Raw genomic sequence first — 19,822 nt, 5'->3', positions numbered from 1 at the left:
TAACAGTATCTGTTTGAACTCCCAGAAATTGCACTCCATCTGTGAAATCATCCAACAGAAAGAGAATAAAGAAACTCTTTGCAATTACAGTAATAGTTCTGTGAAAATGTATTCCGAAGGGGGAAGTGGAGGATGTTTTGGAACTCAAAATATTATGTCTTTGAACTAAGCAGAGGTACATTGTTTGTCTCACAAACAAGGAAGGGCTGATCTGTGTGTAATAAGACATCATTAGCCAGGGATCAATTCCTACATTTATCGTGAGGAGTATGTGAATGCTGGGCCACGATAGTGGTGCCACTGTGTGCAAATATCCAATTTGTCTGATGTGTTTTACAGAGAATGAAAGCTTTAGGGATTTTAGCCAGCACTAAGGCACTTCATATGCTTCTGAAAGAAAATATGACAGGTTTCAGGCCACCAAGGGCACTGCTGCTTTCCACTTTCCATTTGGCAATACACCAGAACATTACCCCTGTATTTACAGGTGGTGAGCTCACTTGGCTCAATGTTACGGTGCTGGGACTGTTCACACATGGGCCTCATGGGTCCAAACCTTTAAAAGACATATATTCTAGCCCCTCACCTAATACAATGTCCAAGGGAAATCCTCCCAGAGCCACATGGACAATGCTTTCCTCCCAATAACCTGGCAATTCCTGAAGGGAGTGGTGTGTGAGCTATCCTTTAGGGCTAGGTAGCTCAAGTATCCAGGAGGAGCATGGAATAGAACGATATCTGTTCAAGGTGACTCCCAGATGCCAAGCTGTCGAGGCGCTCTGAGCATGTCCAACTGGGAGGATCCCCTGGGGCAGACCCTTGAACACGGATTATGTATATCCCCTGTGGCCTGGGAACACCCAGTTAACCCAGTAGGACCTGGAAGATGTGGCTGGTGTGAAAGACGTTTGGGTTGCTTTGCTGAGCTTGCTGCTACCACAATCCTTACTCGGCTGAAAATAGGTAGATAGATGGACATAGATAAAGAAAGTACTACTTTGCACTTACTTTTGTTTAGTGTAATCTTGTATACACAGAACCTGGTTGTGCGGCAGAACATCAGTTAGCAACAGCCTGGTTTATTAAACTTGAGTCTTTCGGGAACCTTTGAAGGCTGGGGCAAAGTTTGTACAAACGGACAAATAAAATCTTCATACAATTCCAATTGATGCTTATTTGTAGGTATAGCAAATACCTAAGCATTTTGTTTCCCAATAGCATAGAAAGACCAATGCACTGTAGGCGCAGGAAGCTGAATAGTGTGACTCAACAATGATTCAATGACTCACATATCACTCTGCCAGGTTCTGAGATTTTTGGCTTTCAAAACATTCAGCTGCTTCGTGACGAAGGACTGTGCTACAAGCAAATGAGCAGGTGTTGTTACATTACAACCATGTAGGCAGAAAGCTTCATTTTCATCATCATGCCAATTAAAATGGCTAATTGAATGGCAATGCAGAGATATTTTACCCTTTCGCTTCCTCTTCCTGTTTTCCTTTTCTTGCACACATGAGCAGGATATCCATTATTTGTTCAGTGGCAAGTAGACCTCTTTGAGACAGTTTTTACCTGTGGCAGTGATTACAGGCTATACAAAAAAACTGGCCTTGACTAGATGTTAAGCCAAAGACCTGTCCATGTTGCAAGTCCCGTTAGAACTCCAAAGTCACATATTACTAGTTATAACTATATTTGAGCATCGCTTACACATAGTATGAATGCTAATTCAGTACAAATTCTGTTGTTTGTTTGTCGTTTGTTTTTTATTTAGCAGCTCCATTTCCATTGTTTGCAGTATTGGCCAGGACACAGAAATCAGTTGTCTCACCCCTGAGCTGTCCTTTTTGTCTGTTCTTGTTCTTTGTACTCTCCAGCCTTGCCTTTGTGCTTCATAAGGAGGGCAGAATAACAAAACCAGGACATGTGCTTTGCTGTTTTGGCAGAGAGTCTTTCAGCATTGTGATGTGACTAGGTCATGGTCAATCTGTCCTATTACAAGCCTGTCATTTGCTACTTAGAGAGATGGAAGAAAGGAAGAATTATGGAGAGATGCATGAAAAGCATAAGAATAGACACATCATGACACAGTGTGAAGTGTCTGATTCACTTACCCGGGGGGGCGTGGTTCTACTGAGCTGAGTACAGTTTTCAGAATCTGCAATATGCAATCAAGATGGAAACGTTAACAATGGTTAAATGCAGTGTGAATGTTTTCTTGTATCTTCAATATTAATGCAAAAGTGACGTAAAGTCCATTAAAACTAGTTATGGCTGGAGACAAATGAGGAAGCACAGCTGTGTAAAGAGTTCATGGTTTGTTTCGTCCTGCTGAATATCAACTTCCACCTTTTTCTGTGGCCATTAAAGGCTTTCTGGCCGCCCCTGGCACACCAGGTGTGCTGTGTCTGTTCAAGGCCATATACAGACTGTGGACAGCTTATTAAGGAAGCCAGCCATCGTCCTGATTCACCCCGTGTGTCAATAACTGCAGCCGTCTCTCCACTCCTTCACACATCGTTCCCTCTCTTCTACCTGACCCTTTTCTTATCTACCTTTTGTCATTAGGCCCAGTAATTGGCCCTTCTCCTGCCTGAACTGTCTCCCTCCACATCCCTTCCATTGTCTTCTTTTTTTATGTCCTAAGGTCTGTTGTTTTGGTTTGGGGTTATGCGTTACTTTTCCTCTGGGAGCCACGTGTGGCTGTAGCAATGCTTACTTGACTGGGCCTAGTTTTGAGATGGACTAACAAGCTGAGAAACCAGAGATCGGTGACTGACCTGGTAGGATATTTTTAGCAGTGAGCATGTCAGGGGAGAAAGGGAGGTGGTGATGGCTGAAACTTTACAGTGTGTCGAACTGGTGCCACCTGCTCAGCTCCATGCAACTCCAGGTGGCTTGATAAAACTAAAAATAAGTCTACCAACAGTTTTTCAACTAAACCCCGCTGGTGCACTACCAATTACATAGTAAAACCTACTGTATGCATTATGTTGCTATTAATAAAACAGTATAGCTATATAATGTTTAATAAATTATGTCGACACATATATTATGACATGCCTAAAAATGCTCAAATGTCTTCAAGTTATTCACAGGTTCTAACACATGCATCTTATGCACGTCATTTTACAGTGGTAACTTATTTTTCTGTTGTTTTCTAGCAGATGGGATTGACAAGTAGGCTCCTTCACGCAATACCAAGTCAATGGAAAGCGATGGATTGTTTCCCCCTCCGGTGTCAGCGGGACTTAATTATGCTTTGTCTCTATGTTGTTTTTCAGAGCCACAGGGCTATTCCTAGCGCAGTTTAAACTTCTGTGCTTCATGTTCTACTTCTCTCAGACCAGTTGGGATGGTTAGCACACAGCTGTATCACCCCAGTGGTCTCTGTGTGTTTTGGATAAGGGTAGTAAGAGAGGATTGGATGGGGACAGGGGGTTGTTACCAAGAAACTTTGCACTACATGAAGTGTGTGATGATGTCACTGTGAGGATGTCACCGTCACCAGCGTTTTTGATTATTATTATTGTGTAAATATATATTGTGTATACAAAAGCGTATAAAAAAAGCTTGTGATGATGTACTGACATTTAATGTATTGTATTTAATAATGGAGTAGTAATAGAAAGTGTCAACGTTTTTCTGTAAAACTTGCTGTTAGACGATATGTTGAAGCAGTCAGTCAATTCAAGTGTGTATGTGTGGTTTGTGATGTAATCAATAGCTCAAGAGGAGTCTTTTGATGTGGAATCTATTTGAAATGTGTGTATGGTTCTGGTGCTAGTGTAGAGGCTCCAAGATCAAGCATTGCCATATTGTTTTTTTACATGATTGACCTTACAAATATATGTTTTCTTAGTTTTAGAGTTGCTGCAGTAGGGTTAGCAACGGCACTTTAAATAGAGTCTACGCTGGCAGTGTGATGCCAACAGCCTGTCAGCAGTGCAAGTCCTCTGTCAGTGTTCCCACTGGTTCCAGTCAGTCATGTTTCTGCCTTCAGAAGCTTTTCAGCCACAGGTTCTGGGTAACAAACATGAGCACTGGAAAAAAAACAGGAAAGACTATCGGCACTGTGCTTTTGGGTTTGCCAAAGTTAGGTCTCATTTGAGTTTCTGTTATGATGATCATGGCTGATGGCATTGCAAAAAAGACAATGTTGTGCACATCCATGTAGTTACTGGTGCAGGACAAATAAATGAATGTTCATAGAAAGTGAGTGAAACCTCTTTTCCGGAGTATTCAGCTGTTGTGCGGACTTCACCCACTTTCTTTGATGGCATTGCAACCAACATTTGTCTTAGTCAAGTATCAGGTGTGTGACAGTGATCGTGACATGATGGGGTGAATTATTTTGTTGTCTGTTTGAAATACATGTATTGAAATGGTTAAACGCCTTGTTAGAACTTAAAAGGAGAGGTAGTGTATATTTGGAAGTTAAAAATAAATAAATAAATTGGCTGATAGGATCAAAAGATATTTTAGGTCATAGTGACATATATGTAGTAGAGTTGGAGGACTGACTTCCGTTATGGAGCTGGTGGAGACACTTTGAAATACTTACACTAGCAATTGTGGTGTTAGAAGTAGTGGTGATCATGTGTAGTAAAAGTAGTTGTAGTAGAAGTAATAGTAGTGGTGCTGTTGTTTGTGATAGTAATAGCTGTTGTTGTTGAAACTTGTGAGTGTCATATTGCTGGTGGAATAGTGTGTTTCTTAATAACCCGTTTTCATACCCTCTCAATAGTTTTCTTTCATGTTACCTGCAAGTCTCTTTTTTCCCCAGTTCACCCATGGTGTTTGTCTCTCCCCTGTTGCCCTGAAAAGTCTATGTCTGTTCTGTTGGATCTCCTATTCCAGTTCATTACTCAACCTCCCTTCACAATGACCCACGCGTCCTGCCAGAGCCTGTGGTCAGTCTGAGAGCCAGCCACTGCAGTCCAGTCTTTTACTTGCTGGATAATGGTAAGAGGAGGGATGTCTCACAGATCTCAGCCTCTTCATGGACATCTGCTTGTGGTTTTTACTGTATGGCAATAATGTAACAAGGGAGGGGAATTATTGAGCCTTTATTGGACAGGTGGTAGGCTCGATGTTGCACCTTGCATGCTAACTCTGCTTCCACACTGTAAGCAACACGATCAGAGGCATATTCATACCTTACAGAGCAACAAAGAAATATTATAGTCAGTGAATATCAAGAGCAAAGCCGATTTTCTTTAGTTTTCTTGTTTCCCCAAAGTGTCATGAAGAACAGATACTTTATTATTATTATTATTATTATTATTATTATTATTAATTATATTGAAAGGCATAATGTCTAAAGAAAATAGGTGTAGGGTGCATTATAAAAATTATTTTACTATAAATATATGTTGTAGTATGTGCAACATGTACTACACAAATGTTTTCAAACCCTCTCGTCACGATGGGTCACAACAAAATGAGCCATCAACCAAGTTGCTTGCAGTGTAAACAAGTAGACAGGGTCTGTGTTTCTAGGAGTAGACTGTCTGTGTTCCATGCCTTTGTGCAACTGCTGGTGTTGCATTATCTCTCTGCTGCAAGCTGCAGGGGGGTTTACATTGTGTTGTTTGTTGTGTGTGCCAGCTCTGGGCTTTGAACTTGGATCATCATTGGCAATACTGCAAGGCAGGCAGGCTTGGGGAGGGGAAGGGGTGGTATTCCAGCCTGGTACTTCTCATCCTCACTCGTCAGTGTCTCTAGTGCTTCATTCGCTGTGACGTCAATCATTGTGCCGACACCTCTTTGTCACTAGAAGGCAACATGCTACTTTACCGGACTGTGGCACTCAGAATCTCTCTCATTGTGTCTTTCTGACTGTGTGTCAGTAACCCCACAATCTCCATCTTGTTGTCCTTTTGGCTAACATTCATCACTGTCTGATCTTTAACTAACTGCATGGTGCCCACTGCATTGCCAGCTGCAGTGCTGATAAATATGACTTCCACTTGCTTTGCTCTTTTATCACTGTTGTGGCTTGATGAAGTCAAACATTAGCTCCATTTGTTACCTCTACGCAAACCTCGGGGAAAAAAATCTATTATTCTATTATATTATCTATTATTTTTAGCCATGCTCGCGGTGTGTTTGTCAGTTGGTCCGCTGGGTTCACAACTTTGGTCCGGTCTCACAATTATTGAATGGATTGCCGTGATTTTGTACAGACATTCAGGGTCCCCAGAGGATGAAGCCTACTGACTTTGGTGATCCCCTGACTTTTCATCTAGCGCCACCATGAGGTTGACATTTGTGGTTTTGAGTGAAATATCTCGACAGCTATTAGGTGGAAAATATTAGCATGCTAACAAGTTAAACTACGATGATAAAACATACCTGCTGTTAGTATTGTTACTGTAATAAACATGTTAGTATGCTGACGTTAACAATTAGCTTACAGCACCACCTCACAGAGATGCTAGCATGGATTCTTAGTCTTGTTTACCTCTTTATCTTTACTTCTTAAAGCAGCGGGTTTCATGTTCAAAGGCATCTATTGTCTGTTAAAATGTTTGCCCGTGGGGAAACCAACATTCCAATTCAATATCTCTGGCTTGCGCAACAGAGAAGAAGCACAGACATTTTGGATTTAAACGGTTTCACCTCGGGCAAACATGTAATCATTCCAGACACACAGCAGACATCTGTGAGATCACAAAAACACTTTTCGAGGTGCAACACACTGCCGAAAATGTTGTTAAAAAAAAAAAACATTCCCCTAGGTTTGCGTAGGACCAAATCACAGAGTAATGTATGGACGGCTAAGGTCACAAATGGGGCTAATCTAGTTCTAAAGTGTTGTCATAGAAGTGTTTTAATATTGTCACATAAAGATACCAAGAACAAGATACCAGCTTGGGGTAAAAGGTACACCACACATGAAAAGAAAGCACACAAGAATGATTGAACACAAAAGACACAAAATTGTGGTGTTGCTCAAAGTTTGCACAGACTGTAGCTGCAAAAAAAAACAAGGTAATGAATGTTTATTTAATGTTGGTTATTGTTCATATTTACAAAAAAAAAAAAACCTTTGCCTCCTCAGATCAATCCCGCCTGTTATTTTGATTAAAATCCATTATATGAAGCGCTAATGCAGCCACTGAGCTGTTAAACAGAGGAACATCTGTGTGTAACAGGTTTATTATGAGAATATTTTCTTCTGTCATTGTATCCCTAACACTGCACATTTTATTTGGTTGCAGCAGCATCTAGTCACTACAGTTTATTATCGAGCACACACACACACACACACACACACACACACACACACACACTCTCACACACACACACACACACACACACACACACACACAGAGCTAATCTTTTATCTCATTAGTCAACACTAATCAGAAAGGCTTTATTGAGTACCATAACACCCCAATTTCCTCTGCAATAAAGGAAACATTGTTTCTCAAAATGACCTTTTGATACTGACTATATGTTCCTTCACAGAAAAAAAAACACAAAATATAAATGGCGTAAACTGCATTATATTACAGTAGATTAAAAAACAATTCTACCATTTCCTCCAGTAGGCCCTTCGTCCTCTGTTGTACTCTTTTTTTTTTCTTTTTTTATGGTATTCTATGGCAGAAGATTGGAACCTTGAGGTAACTTTTCTTTTTAAAGGAATCCTCATTGATTCCTTTGATGAATTTTCTAAATCTAAAGTAAGTGGTCAGAATTATAAATAATGCAGATTCATGATCATGCTGAAATGTATCAATTGTCATGTAAACACCATCCTGTGTTTTCCACATGTCAAGTTGATCATTCAACACAAAGAAACAATGAAATATTGCCTTCTTTTTGAGGGGGAAACTGACTCATAACATCTCAAGTTTGACCTTTGCAGTTCTCTACTTACTGCAAAATGCTTGCAAAATGTTTTAACAAGTTATTTTGTTGCCTTCAGTGTCTCTATTGACACCCTGTGGTGTCACCCTGTTTATTTGTGCTTCCATGTCAGACATCCCAGGCCTTAGAAAATCTGATTTTACTGGGACATTTAAGCAGAACAAAAATGTTATGCAAAACTGACATATTTCAGTAAAGACCTTTTTTTTGACTCAAGTTTGACATCCAGAGTAAATTAAATAGGTCTTCTTGCCTTGTTGCAGCCCAACAAGACAATAACCATAACTCAGAATGTGGATAACTTGGATTGTTAAATTGGCCCAGTATAGGTATTGTTAATCTTGTAGAGATAGCTGGGAACACTGGCCTGGGACAACAACGGAGCATGCATTTTGGAATATGCCTGCCGTTGCATGTTCTGGTTATTTGTTTATTTGAGTGATTTCCATTTTCTTTGTTTTGAGTTGAGTTGCACTTATGTTTGTCATTGTTTGATTTAGATTACTCCTACTTTATTTTCTTATGATTTTTTTCATTTAAAGGGATTAACTGGTGCTTTGTTTCCTATTCTTTTGTTTCAGTAAAGGGACCCGGCAGAAAGTTAAGTCTGCCGACAGATCTTAAGACTGATCTTGGTACGGTAGGCGAAAGCCAGCAGTTTTCACTTGATTTTCTTTGAGTGATTTAGTTTCTGCTTTTATCTAGGTTTTTATGTTGCTTTAGTAGTTTTTATTCTCACTCAAACTTGTCACTGTCTCCTCCTGTTCAACCAGTCCACAAGACTGTCGGACTGTTTGTCCATTTTGCCCCTTAAAGACTTTTGATTTGGTTTAAATCTTCTGTCTTCGTTTCTTCTACATTTTGCAAGTGTTTATAAAGGTGATTTGTAACTCATGCCCATATTTAAATTTGAGGTTTTCTATCGCTTTATCATGATTGGACCATCTTCTGATTTTACACAACCTTTACTCCATTGACAGCCGTGCTCTACAGTGATTGGATCACTCGCACCTCTGTCATTGTAACTGGATCATTTCTCTCTTAAACAGTCTGTTCTCCATTTCGACTGGATCATCTGCATTACAGATACTGAGCGTCCCACCCCTACCCCTATACATCTCTACTGCTGTACATACACTTCACAATCTCAGGTTTCCCTTTGCTCTGCTTCTACAGACTGCTGCTTCACACATGCTTTTAAAAACGTCTGCTTCGTAAACACAAAATGTGCCAGTGACTACTCATTCCTGTGACTTGCCTCATTTAATGACCTTTCTTTATCTGACATGTATTAAAAATGATTGTATTCTGTTGACCCTGCATTATATTTAGTTGAAGCAATAGTGGCATCGAGAACATTAACCCAAATTTAAAAATCCAACTTTGAGAAGATCAACCTTAAACTTTGTTTCCTTGTCATACATTTTAGTATGATCAAAAAGAGAGCATTTTAAGTGTCAAAAGGATTGCACGGGAGAAATACATAATTAATGTTTTACCTTGTTAATAGCTACAATATTTACAGCTCTGGGTTAGGACATCAAACTATGAGAGTGTTACTGTGTGTGTGTGTGTGTGTGTGTGTGTGTGTGTGTGTGTGTGTGTGTGTGTGTGCGTGTGCGCGTGTGTGCGTGTGAACACACATACTCTTGATGGATGAGTGCAGTAATCCGTGCGAGGGTACAGTGCCATTCGTTCTGCTATGCACCAGTTTCCTGCAGAACATTTAGAGGAAAATGACGTATTTGTTCTCTGTTTGAAATTCAAAGTTACAAAACATTAAGACAGATACAAAACAGGGTCATAATACGGCACTGGTATTGGTTGATCCAATATCACCTGCAGTTTTCAATCCCTGCATTACCTGTGAAACTGGCCGAATGTTGCACACGGACTGGGTGGCACCCCGGAGTTTTTCATCTTCACTTTGAAATTGAATCATTTCTGCATCAACTGGCTGAATAGGAGACTTAGATTTGATATGACAGACATATGATCAGTGTGAAATACTAAGAGGACAGTGACAAGGGAACACTGTAATGTTTTTACTAATTAGCTTAATGCTATTTATCCTCATGCTTCATCAGTCTCTACATAAGAGAATTTCAGAGAGGAGAGGCTTGTTCAGAACTTGGTTTTACTGTGACAAGGATGTCATTAAAGAAAAGTGCACTTTTTTATTTACTTGTCTCTCAAGACAAGTGAGAATGATAGTACTCAGGCGGTAGGTATCATGAAGCTGTTAATTACGGCTGTCTTGGCAGCGTTTTTGTCTTCCAGACTTAACTGCGGGCAATAAAAAACCGCAGGGCGCACCCAATCCACCCAATCCTGCTTTTCTTTACTCTTCTCATTAATGTGGGTTGGCTCTAAACTAATTATTTTGCCCACACACACAAGCAATGTACATTAAGTAAGGACAAAGCTTCCAACAAACTCAGTCCCTGAAGGGAGGCCATGTAAGGCTACAATTCCAGAAAGTAACAAGTGTTTCCTGTCACCACCATTTGTAGCGGATTGTGTGGCCAAACCAAGTTACCTGGAGTACTAATTTGCATTAGAATTAAAAAAGCAGATATTATATTGTTTTAGATTCTTTTACTATTCCTTTGATCTCCATTTGTAGCGTTTCACCATAGCTAGTTATATCACAAAGTTAATGGTCTTAAAAAAACAAGTTCTAATGAAAACAAACAACAATACAATAAAAAGACACAAAGTGGAGATGAAACAAGCCTGTTTTTCTTTTGATTTTCATATATGTTTCCTTGCACAGACCGTATGAAACCGCACTTAATTTGTCCCTGCATTTTTCTTTCTTTTCTGTTGTCCAAACATCTTTTTCTCCTCCCTGCTCATACTTACTACAAACCACTCTCCAGCCCTTTGTCACTCACCCACGCTTTCCCTTTCTCCCTCACCACCATCTTTCTTGTTGACAATCTGATTTTCAACATCGGCTTGCAAAAATATTCATCTTCATAGGTCATGTAGTACAATACTGGGTTTGAGTCTGCATTTTTTTAAACAGATAGCAAAATCTCCAAATATGGTGAGAAAGCCACAGGTATTTCTTTGAAAACTGCATTATGAATAAGTCAAATTATCTCCCCTCATTTAAAGATGTTCCTTTGTTTTAATGAAACAAGATGTTTTTAATTAGACTAAATGACATATGAAGATGGATTAGAATATGTTTTGAACGTTTTATTTCCCTCCTTGTATTGTTTGCTAATGCTTTGCCGTTGTTACAGATCATGTCAATGGACATTGCACTAGTCCCGCCTCCCAGTCGTGCTCGGCAGGGAAGCCTCGCGTCCCGATGGGTCCCGAGGGGCCACGGCTTACCCGCAGAGGCCCTGGCCGACCGCCCTTCCGCAAGGCCCAGTCCGCTGCTTGCATGGAGATCTCTTTGCCTGTGTCCCACACTGAAGGTGTGTGCTTGTCTTCCCAACTCCCATCCCTAAACCTCTATAACATACCCTCCCTCCTAACAAGTGCATGCCATCCTCCCACCCTGGGGTAAGTGGATTAAGGGTTGATACATAGTTAATAAAAGACAAGCGCATGTTAATGCAAGTTAGCAGCAAAAACGTACTGACTGAACGTTTGAAAATTTCAGAATTGCATTTATACTGAAGCCCTTCCACAAACTGGGATTTCCCAATCATACCTTAGCAATGGTAACCAAACATTGCAGGTCTATGAAGCTTTGGATGTTACTGTAGTAAGAGTACCTGGAGTATAGAGGGTGGTGTCTTTTTTTTTAGCCTTTCCAAAAGAAAAACACAAGAACAGAAATGTAAGGAATTGAATAAACAATTGTGTTTTTCTGCTCTAACGTAGAATTTTTTCCAAAACAAAAAGTAGTCACTGCAAATTAGTTGTATATGAGCTTAATTTTTAGAAGGTTGCACACAAAGCTAACTGGTGATCAGCCAGCAGGTGTTGACAGTTAGTTAACAGATGAACACGATTACTATTACTGCTGTATGTTCATACCAACGGCAACTACTTCTTCATGTGTAGTTGTTTAGCAGTGTTTGCATTTAATTAAACATAACTCTGCAACTTGCATTAGCATCACCTTACATTATTTGAACTACAGGTCATGTTTCTTTTGAATGCAAGAAATTGCCCTTGCATTGTGTCCCTTAACATTGTTGCTTGTGTCAACCCTGTCCTCGGCCTAAAGGTTGGTGCAATACAGAATTAAGTGTTTTAACCAATTGATTGTTACTTCTCCAGTGCCTTTCTTTCTTGTTTTTTTTTTCTCCTCTGCAAAAATGCCATCCATTTAACTTTAAAAGTGGCACTGATGTGTTAGCAATGAACTTTTCCCAACCAAGTGAAGTTGTCTGCCTTTATCTGTCATATTTATTTTCTCTTATCATAAATAGATTCTGGATGTTGTTATTTTTAATTAGGTAATGAAGCACACACAATGTTTATGTAGTGTGGCCACACCTCCCGACTTTCCCATAACTTTCCACAAACTTGTAGCTGAGGGAAGCATTTCTGTCTTTATTTAGTTCATGTGTTTGTGAGTGAGTATATACAATTTCTTCATATTGTAAGTACCAGAACCACCTCCTCCTCCTCCTTTTTTTTTTTTTAAATAGCCCATTTCAATATGCATACATATAAAAGAGGTGACTAAGTTGTACACAACAAGCGTTCCAGAATGATCTGCCCTCATTTCTTTTCTTCCATTTTTACTTCTTTAATTCACACCCTGACATTGACCTGCACTATCTAAAAATGAATTGAACTAGCAACCTATTTGTGTGTGTGTGTGTGTGTGTGTGTGTGTGTGTGTGTGTGTGTGTGTGTGTGTGTGTGTGTGTGTGTGTGTGTGTGTGTGCGTGCGTGCGTGTGTGTGTGTGATAGAAAGGTAATGTGTGCATTTGTGGGTATGTAAATGTGTTTCTGTGTGTGGTGCAAACAGTTGTTTTAGTCCTTTTATATCTATTATATTTCTATATTATCACCTGTTAATCTGAATGAAGCCAAACACACTCTGAAGGCCTTGATAGAAAAGCTTCCTCATTTCTAACATTTAATACATTGACCCATCCTTGAAGATTTGATTACTATCTTACAAGAAACATGGTTCATGTTTTAGGCTTGTTGTCGGGTATGTTTTCCCATTCTGCTTTTACACAACAAGTGACAGCCAAAGCAAAAACAAAAAAGCATATGAAAGACAGTGCTGTCAAGTGTTGACTTAAAATGACACTCCCAGCAGCGTAACTTTGAGATATCGACCTCAGAACTGACAGAGAAAAATTGCCTGCAACAGGATTGTACATTTACATCAAATTACACAGTATGTATGAAATCTTGCACTTAGTCTGTCACCGTCAGGCAAATAAACAACATCCTCTAACTCAGACAAAGATGAGACATACCACTCTTTCATCTTAGGACATGCTCTTGTCATGTTGGACATTTTATTTCTCTCTCTTGCACTTTAAACTAGATTTTATTTATTTGGAAAAAGCAACAGCTAAATATCACTAGGCCTTTTTTTGTGAGCTGAACTTTATGTCTTCAATTATTTACGTTGCTGGGTGATTTTCTGAGGGTTGTGAAAATAGAATGTCAAACACTGCCCAAAGAGACTGCAGGTTTAGGAAATGGATAATCCATAAAAAGTGACAGACATGATGATGGGCCCTGGAGGCACATAAGCTGTTAAGCACTGCAGTGCTCTAATTTAAAGTGTGGAAAGTGAACATTTACTTAGCCACCTTAAAGCAGCAGAATGTGAGGAAAAATGTCCATGTACTTTAGTCAAAGTCTTCATTATCAAATTATAGACACCGCTAATAAACCTGGTGCACCACCAGTACTGCATTGCCTTCATATAGTGCTTAGGCATCATGCATATTTAAACTTGTGTCCCTAAGGATCAATTCTGTAAAGCTCTGGCTCTGCAGGTCGTGGTCCAGTCTGTATTTACTTTTAGTGGGGGCTCTGTCAGATTAACACAAAGTCTCTGTCAGGCCACAACATGCTAATCTCTCCATAGGAGACTCAACACTGTGACAGTTCCCAAAATGTCACAGTTACTGTAGCCACCCTGAACGCATATCAGACAAAAAGGAAGTACATAAAGGTTGCAAATCTTGGCAGTTTGAAGTAAGAGTATGTTCCTTCACATCTGTGCAGATTTTTTAATTTGGGTCAACACCCATTTGTTGCTATTGTGAAAGGGTTTTAACAAACATTGCTGATGCTAAATAATAAACAGGATAGGTGCAGTGCTGTTGTCACAATTGACCCTTTTACACCAATTCAGCAATTAGATTCACACTGCCATCTCCATTGACCTCATTATACAACACTGACCTGGAGCTGAGAGGGAAGCATTTTTTTTTCATTAGCATAAACTAAATGTTTTATTATAGCCAGTGCCTGGGCTACATCTGCATTATCAACCAAACCGATGCAGACGATGGTGGAAATTGCTCTATTCCACAGTTGATTTTATACATCTGTAACGTCTGAAAATATCCACATTAAACTGACTTCTTGATTAAGTCTAATTTAACATGAAACTTTGAATTAGGATTAAGGAAGGTAGCAGCTCGATATTTAAAGTAACCAAAAAGAGGAAATCTCTCATACAGGTAGACAGAGATGGATGTACCTGCTCCATGCATTCTCATTAGAGGGTTTGTATCCTACGAAATTACGGCGAGCGCTGGCCTGTTACTTAATGACCAGTCACATGCGGTTTTTACTAGGGCTGTCAAAATAACGCGTTAATTTCGATTAATTATTCTGAGAAAACGGTGTGCTAAATCTTAACCGTAGGCTCTATTAGCATGCTATTGTAATCTCTTGACATGAATGATACATTTAGTAGTATGGGTTTTGGCACTATTAGTATGACCATGCTACTTAGATACACCAGGTTATCCCAATCTAGAGTTTTACCTTTTCAAACTGGACTGACATGTTTCACTTAGCAATGTATGTCAGCAAGCTAGCAGAGTAAAAAAACCAAAAAATTTGAATTGAGAGAGCCCTGCAGCTCCTGTCTGACACTAAAGAAGCATGTCATTGTCTGTCGAAGGAATAACCACTTTGCCTTTGTGTGCCTTAGCAGTAGACAGTGTTCTCCTGCTCTCATGGTGCTGAAATAACTTGGAAAATGTGACTCTGGCTTAAATCAATTGGTCATCACAGTGTCCACAATTTGACTTGACCTGACAACTGGGTCCCTTGTCTTTTGCTTTTGCTTGTGCTTTTCTGTACAGAAAAAAAGTGTTAGACAGGCACTATGCAGAGGTAGTGTAAAGAATGGAAGCTGAGCTTCTCTGTTTTACTTTGTCATAGTTGAATTGCCATTAATATTCACCCAATGCAGAAAATCCATGATATTTCATTTTACCCTGAAAAATCCTGCTGTGTTCCAATTCCATCTTGCTATTTGAATACATTTTGATTAATCTGTCTAATCACTCATTTGGATGTCATTGGAGGAATAGTTTCCAGTCTGGACACACAACCCTCTGACCAAAATGTCAGTTTGGCACACATGATATAACATAATCTAATAGGCAAGTTGCTTCCAACCGTTCTATAATGTGGGGTGTTATTAATACTGTACCTGCAAGGTACCACTCAGGGCTTTAGAACAAAATTGAAGATGAAACCGTTGGATTTGCCTGTGGACAGGCAACAGATTTAATGCAGATTAACCTGTCTGTGTTTCTGATTCTTTGATACATTTACACTGGATCATTCAAAAATCCCCCTGCTCATGAGACTGTGGCAGTCTGTTTGTAGCAACATATGCTTAAAAACTGTAGCACTGCATTCTGACGTGATGGAATATACGGAAGTAACTGTTTGCAGATTTCATTCTGTTGCTGTGTTTTCATTTAAACACTCTACGGCTTCTTAATCTGGGTTAAAAGTATTTTATAGTTCACTGTTTTTGCATTGCAGCTCCCCTTTCTCTTTGAGGGATCCATCGCATCCATCACTTTAGAATGTCTCTTGTAGGCAAATGACATATGATGATTTTAAACCATGAATCAGATGTATAAGCCATAAGAGATGCATGTGATGAGGAAGACATAAATGAGAACATTCTTAGTCTGTAGCAACTTTAATGTACGTTTTATTATGTGTGAACAGTCGCTTTTCTCAGCACACCGTTGCATACTCTCTATCTGTTGCCTACCCATGGCACTGTTGTTTATCAGTTGCACTGGGTTACCACGGTGAAGAGCCAGCAGGATCACTGGAATAATTAAAGGTCAGCAAGCGGTGCGAGAGATGAGGCCGATGTTAATGAGGCCTGCATGCCAGGCGAGGAGACAGAGGAGGGAAATGGCATGGGAAGCCAGACTCAATGTACAGTAAACATTTCCATGCCTCCCATCTTGGTTAGGCAGCACACCTATTAAATATTGAAGACAGAATTGTATGATTCTGTTAGATATGCCTGCAGATGTGGTCATAAAATTGGCTGTATAAGGGTTTGTTAGCATAGAGAAAAGAGTGGTTGTTTCCCCACAGTGTAACCTGGAAATTAAGTATAACCCACATATTACAGAATCCCATAATATCACAAATTTCACAAGTAAAAGCGGAAGTAATATGGTAGTAATAGTAATATGTTTTACTGCATCATAGTACAGAGCTTAGGTTTTTGAGGCTTTTTCAAAAGACAGCCAGGTCGACACACACACACACACACACACACACACACACACACACACACACACACACACACACACACACACACACACACACACACACACACACACACACACACACACAAACCTACATCTGCACTGGGCCTGCTATTGTATAGCTTTGTGATAGAAGATGTCCCTGATGGATCTCTGCAATAATTAACAAACTTACATTTTGAGGTCAAAGTTTTCCTAATTCCTAATTAGGCACATAATTAAATCCTGGAAAATGTATCTGATACAGTACATCTATTTATGTGTTAATTGGCATTTAAGCAAAACCTGGCACAAACTTTGTACACAGTCATTGGTGGTAGATGAGAATGAAAAAGAAAGAGTTCTTCGTAGTCTCCAGGTGTCTGTCCTTGTCTCTCTACACTGTGTGTGGGTGTATGTGCATGTACCACTGTATAAATCTGGTACTTTGTCTATCTCACCTCTCCAGATCGTCTGCCTTCCCTTATCACCTCCCTGACTCCGCCTCGTCTGCCACTAGCTCCCTGTCAGGGCCCCCCAGGGGTCCCTGTGTCCTGTCAGAGTACCACTGTGCCTGACTTTCATTAGCCAACACCCCACAGGCTCTGTCACACAGCGTAAACACACTCCAACGACACACTCCCAAACTGAGCTGCTGCTACCCAGACTCACAGCAAAAGGCTACAGTATTTTGTCTTCATGGCTGCCAGAGGCATTGTACAGCAGTGTTGTCATGATACCAGAATTTGTACTAAAAATATCTCAATATATTGATGCTGCTCCGATACTGTGGTGAACAAGTAAAAGAACAACCATCAACTAGAATTTCTTCTGTATTTGACACCAGTTTTGTAACAAGTTTTAAACTGGGATCCACTCTAAACGCTTTTGTATTTCCAGCAGTATCAAAGAGAGCAGTATCAAAATTCTGGTTGTTGTGCAACAGTGCTGCACAGTAGCTCTTCTGGACTGCATGTAGAGATGCTGTATCAGAGTTTTCATAACATAGAAAACCTGCTACTCTTGCCAACAGGGTTTAGTTGAGCAGATGGTGCTGAAAAAAAGGTTTGATGTGAAGATGGATAAGCGAGTAGAGGTTGTGTGGCCACCAGAAACATAGACACGTGGCTTCTTTTGCAGTCACACTCTGTATATATTTGAAACAATCTCTTCACACTCGGTTGCATCTTTCTCTCTTTCTCTTTCCATCATTCTCTGGTACTGCTGTTTATTTGTCCGTCTTGTCTGTTTTTTGGCTGGGCGGCTGTGTGTGCGTGTGTGATTCTTTGGGTCATGGCGGGGTGTGGTTTGTTATATGGCGTTCATGTTGTGGGGGACGAATAGGTTATGCATCCAGGAGGGCAATGCTTCACCAGTTACACGGAGTCGCTATGTACTCCCACGACGAGCACCACACCACTGCCCCCTACTGCTGGAGTGAGAGAGGTAAGGGGGCTTCGGCCACAATCCCATCAACCGCTGTCCTGCTGATTATTATACGTCCGTCCGTCAGTCAGTATGTCAGTCCGTCCTGTGGCCCTGTTTCGTCTAAAACATGCCTTAAAGTGCTTGCTCTTGTCCCGAGGTGGAGGTGAGTGATTAGTGTATGGTTTTCAGGCAGCATACAGTACACTGTATATCCCCCAAGCCCCCCATAAATAGTTTTTTGTTAAGCCTGTACAGATTTTGGTTCTCATAATGCCTTAAAATGCACCTGAAAATCACAAACATTGAACATCTGTCAAAACCGTTTTCATTTTAGCCTGACAGGTATTCCATGCTTTGCACCCATCTGTAGGTGTTGTTACATAAAGTCTGCACTCTGTGTAACTTTAGGCTGGTCATGCAGTACTGCACATTGCCTAGCTCTGAATAATTCAGAAATGCAGCAATACATAAATACTTTTATGATGGATGCTTTAAGTACCCAATGTAGGACTTGAATGGGTAGCACTCTAACAGAGTTAAAGGAGTTTTTGAATTTGGTGCAGCTGCCAGTGTGTGTATGTGTGTGCATTCTGGTGTGTGTGTATGTGTGTGTGTGTGTGTGTGTGTGTGTGTGTGTGTGTGTGTGTGTGTGTGTGACTACATGCAGTGGCAGTGTATTTGAGTGTTTCACCAGGCCGCTGAATATAATCTTGTCAGTGTGTAAAAATCTGTGCATTTTCAGTGAACAAAGAGAGAAGTATGTGTGTGTGCGTGCAGGGTTTTGTGTAAAAATATGTTTGTTGAGTTGTCTCTTTATAATGAAAAATCACTTTGCTTCTCAGTGTATCACATCTTTTCAGAGGCATTTTCCTGTGTTCCAGTGTTTTCCATTACATAATATCAGCAGACAAACCATATGTGACCTTTAGAATACTTGTCACCCGCGCTCCTTATCACTCTCCTCCTTACTATGTCCTTTTTTTCTCTTTAACGGATTGTCCTCTCATACCACCTTTCTTTCTTCTTTTCCCACCCTGTGCTGTTCCCTTCCGCAACTCCTGTAACTCTACCTTCCTCTTCCCTGTTTTTTTTCCTTTCGCTCCCCTTTCTCATGCCATCACTTCATGTCTCTCTCCTCTTGCATCGTGTCCACCCGCGCCATGCTTCTGTGTTTGGCAGCTGCTGCCACAGAGAGTCGTGAAAACTCCTTCAGCCGTTCCCGCAGTTCCAGTGTGTCCAGCATCGACCGCGACACCAAAGAGGCTATCACCACACTGCAGTTCGGAGAGTCCTTTGCGCGGAAGAGTGACACCCTGCCCACCCCATGTCTGTGGGTGGGCACCAGCTTAGGCGTGGTCCTGCTCATCCCAATGTCCATTCCCACCGATCATGAGGAGAGGATGGAGGAACCTGTGACCATCGGCCCCAGCGGTAGGTCGCACTGAAACAGGGTTTCATCATTTAGTCACCTTAGCTATAATTGTACCCACAATTTCCTGCACAAACACAGATTATTACCAGCATTTCCGGTGAGCTCACTTTTGGTTTTACCACCAAATAAAGTGCTTTAAATAATCTGGACTAATCTCAACTTTGGGCTTGTTACTTAGTTGCGGCAATATTCGCAGATCTCAGCAATACTGAGTACAATAGTACTATAGTAATATATAGTAATATAGTAATAAGATAAATGAGTTCAATATTATCATAACAGACAGAAATAATGGCCTACTTGAATAGTAACACATAAATTGTGATAGATCAGAATTGTTGTAATAGAAAATCATACACCCCAAAATACCAATAATTGATTTATTGAA

General features: G+C 40.4%; 1 protein-coding gene across 1 annotated transcript in view; it reads left to right on the top strand.

The window, feature by feature from the left end:
• The window catches only part of stxbp5l (syntaxin binding protein 5L), a 142,963-nt gene that overhangs the window by 115,507 nt on the left and 7,634 nt on the right, over nt 1–19,822 (top strand). The window contains exons 20-21 of the mRNA XM_078261553.1: nt 11,136–11,315; nt 19,194–19,433. Of these exons, the coding sequence (XP_078117679.1) occupies nt 11,136–11,315; nt 19,194–19,433 (420 nt within the window). The remainder of the gene's footprint in view (nt 1–11,135; nt 11,316–19,193; nt 19,434–19,822) is intronic.

This window comes from Sander vitreus, chromosome 11 (assembly GCF_031162955.1).
Source record: "Sander vitreus isolate 19-12246 chromosome 11, sanVit1, whole genome shotgun sequence".
Classification (NCBI taxonomy): domain Eukaryota; kingdom Metazoa; phylum Chordata; class Actinopteri; order Perciformes; family Percidae; genus Sander; species Sander vitreus.
Note: the sequence above shows the minus strand (reverse complement) of the source record. Positions and strands in the feature narration are given on the sequence as shown.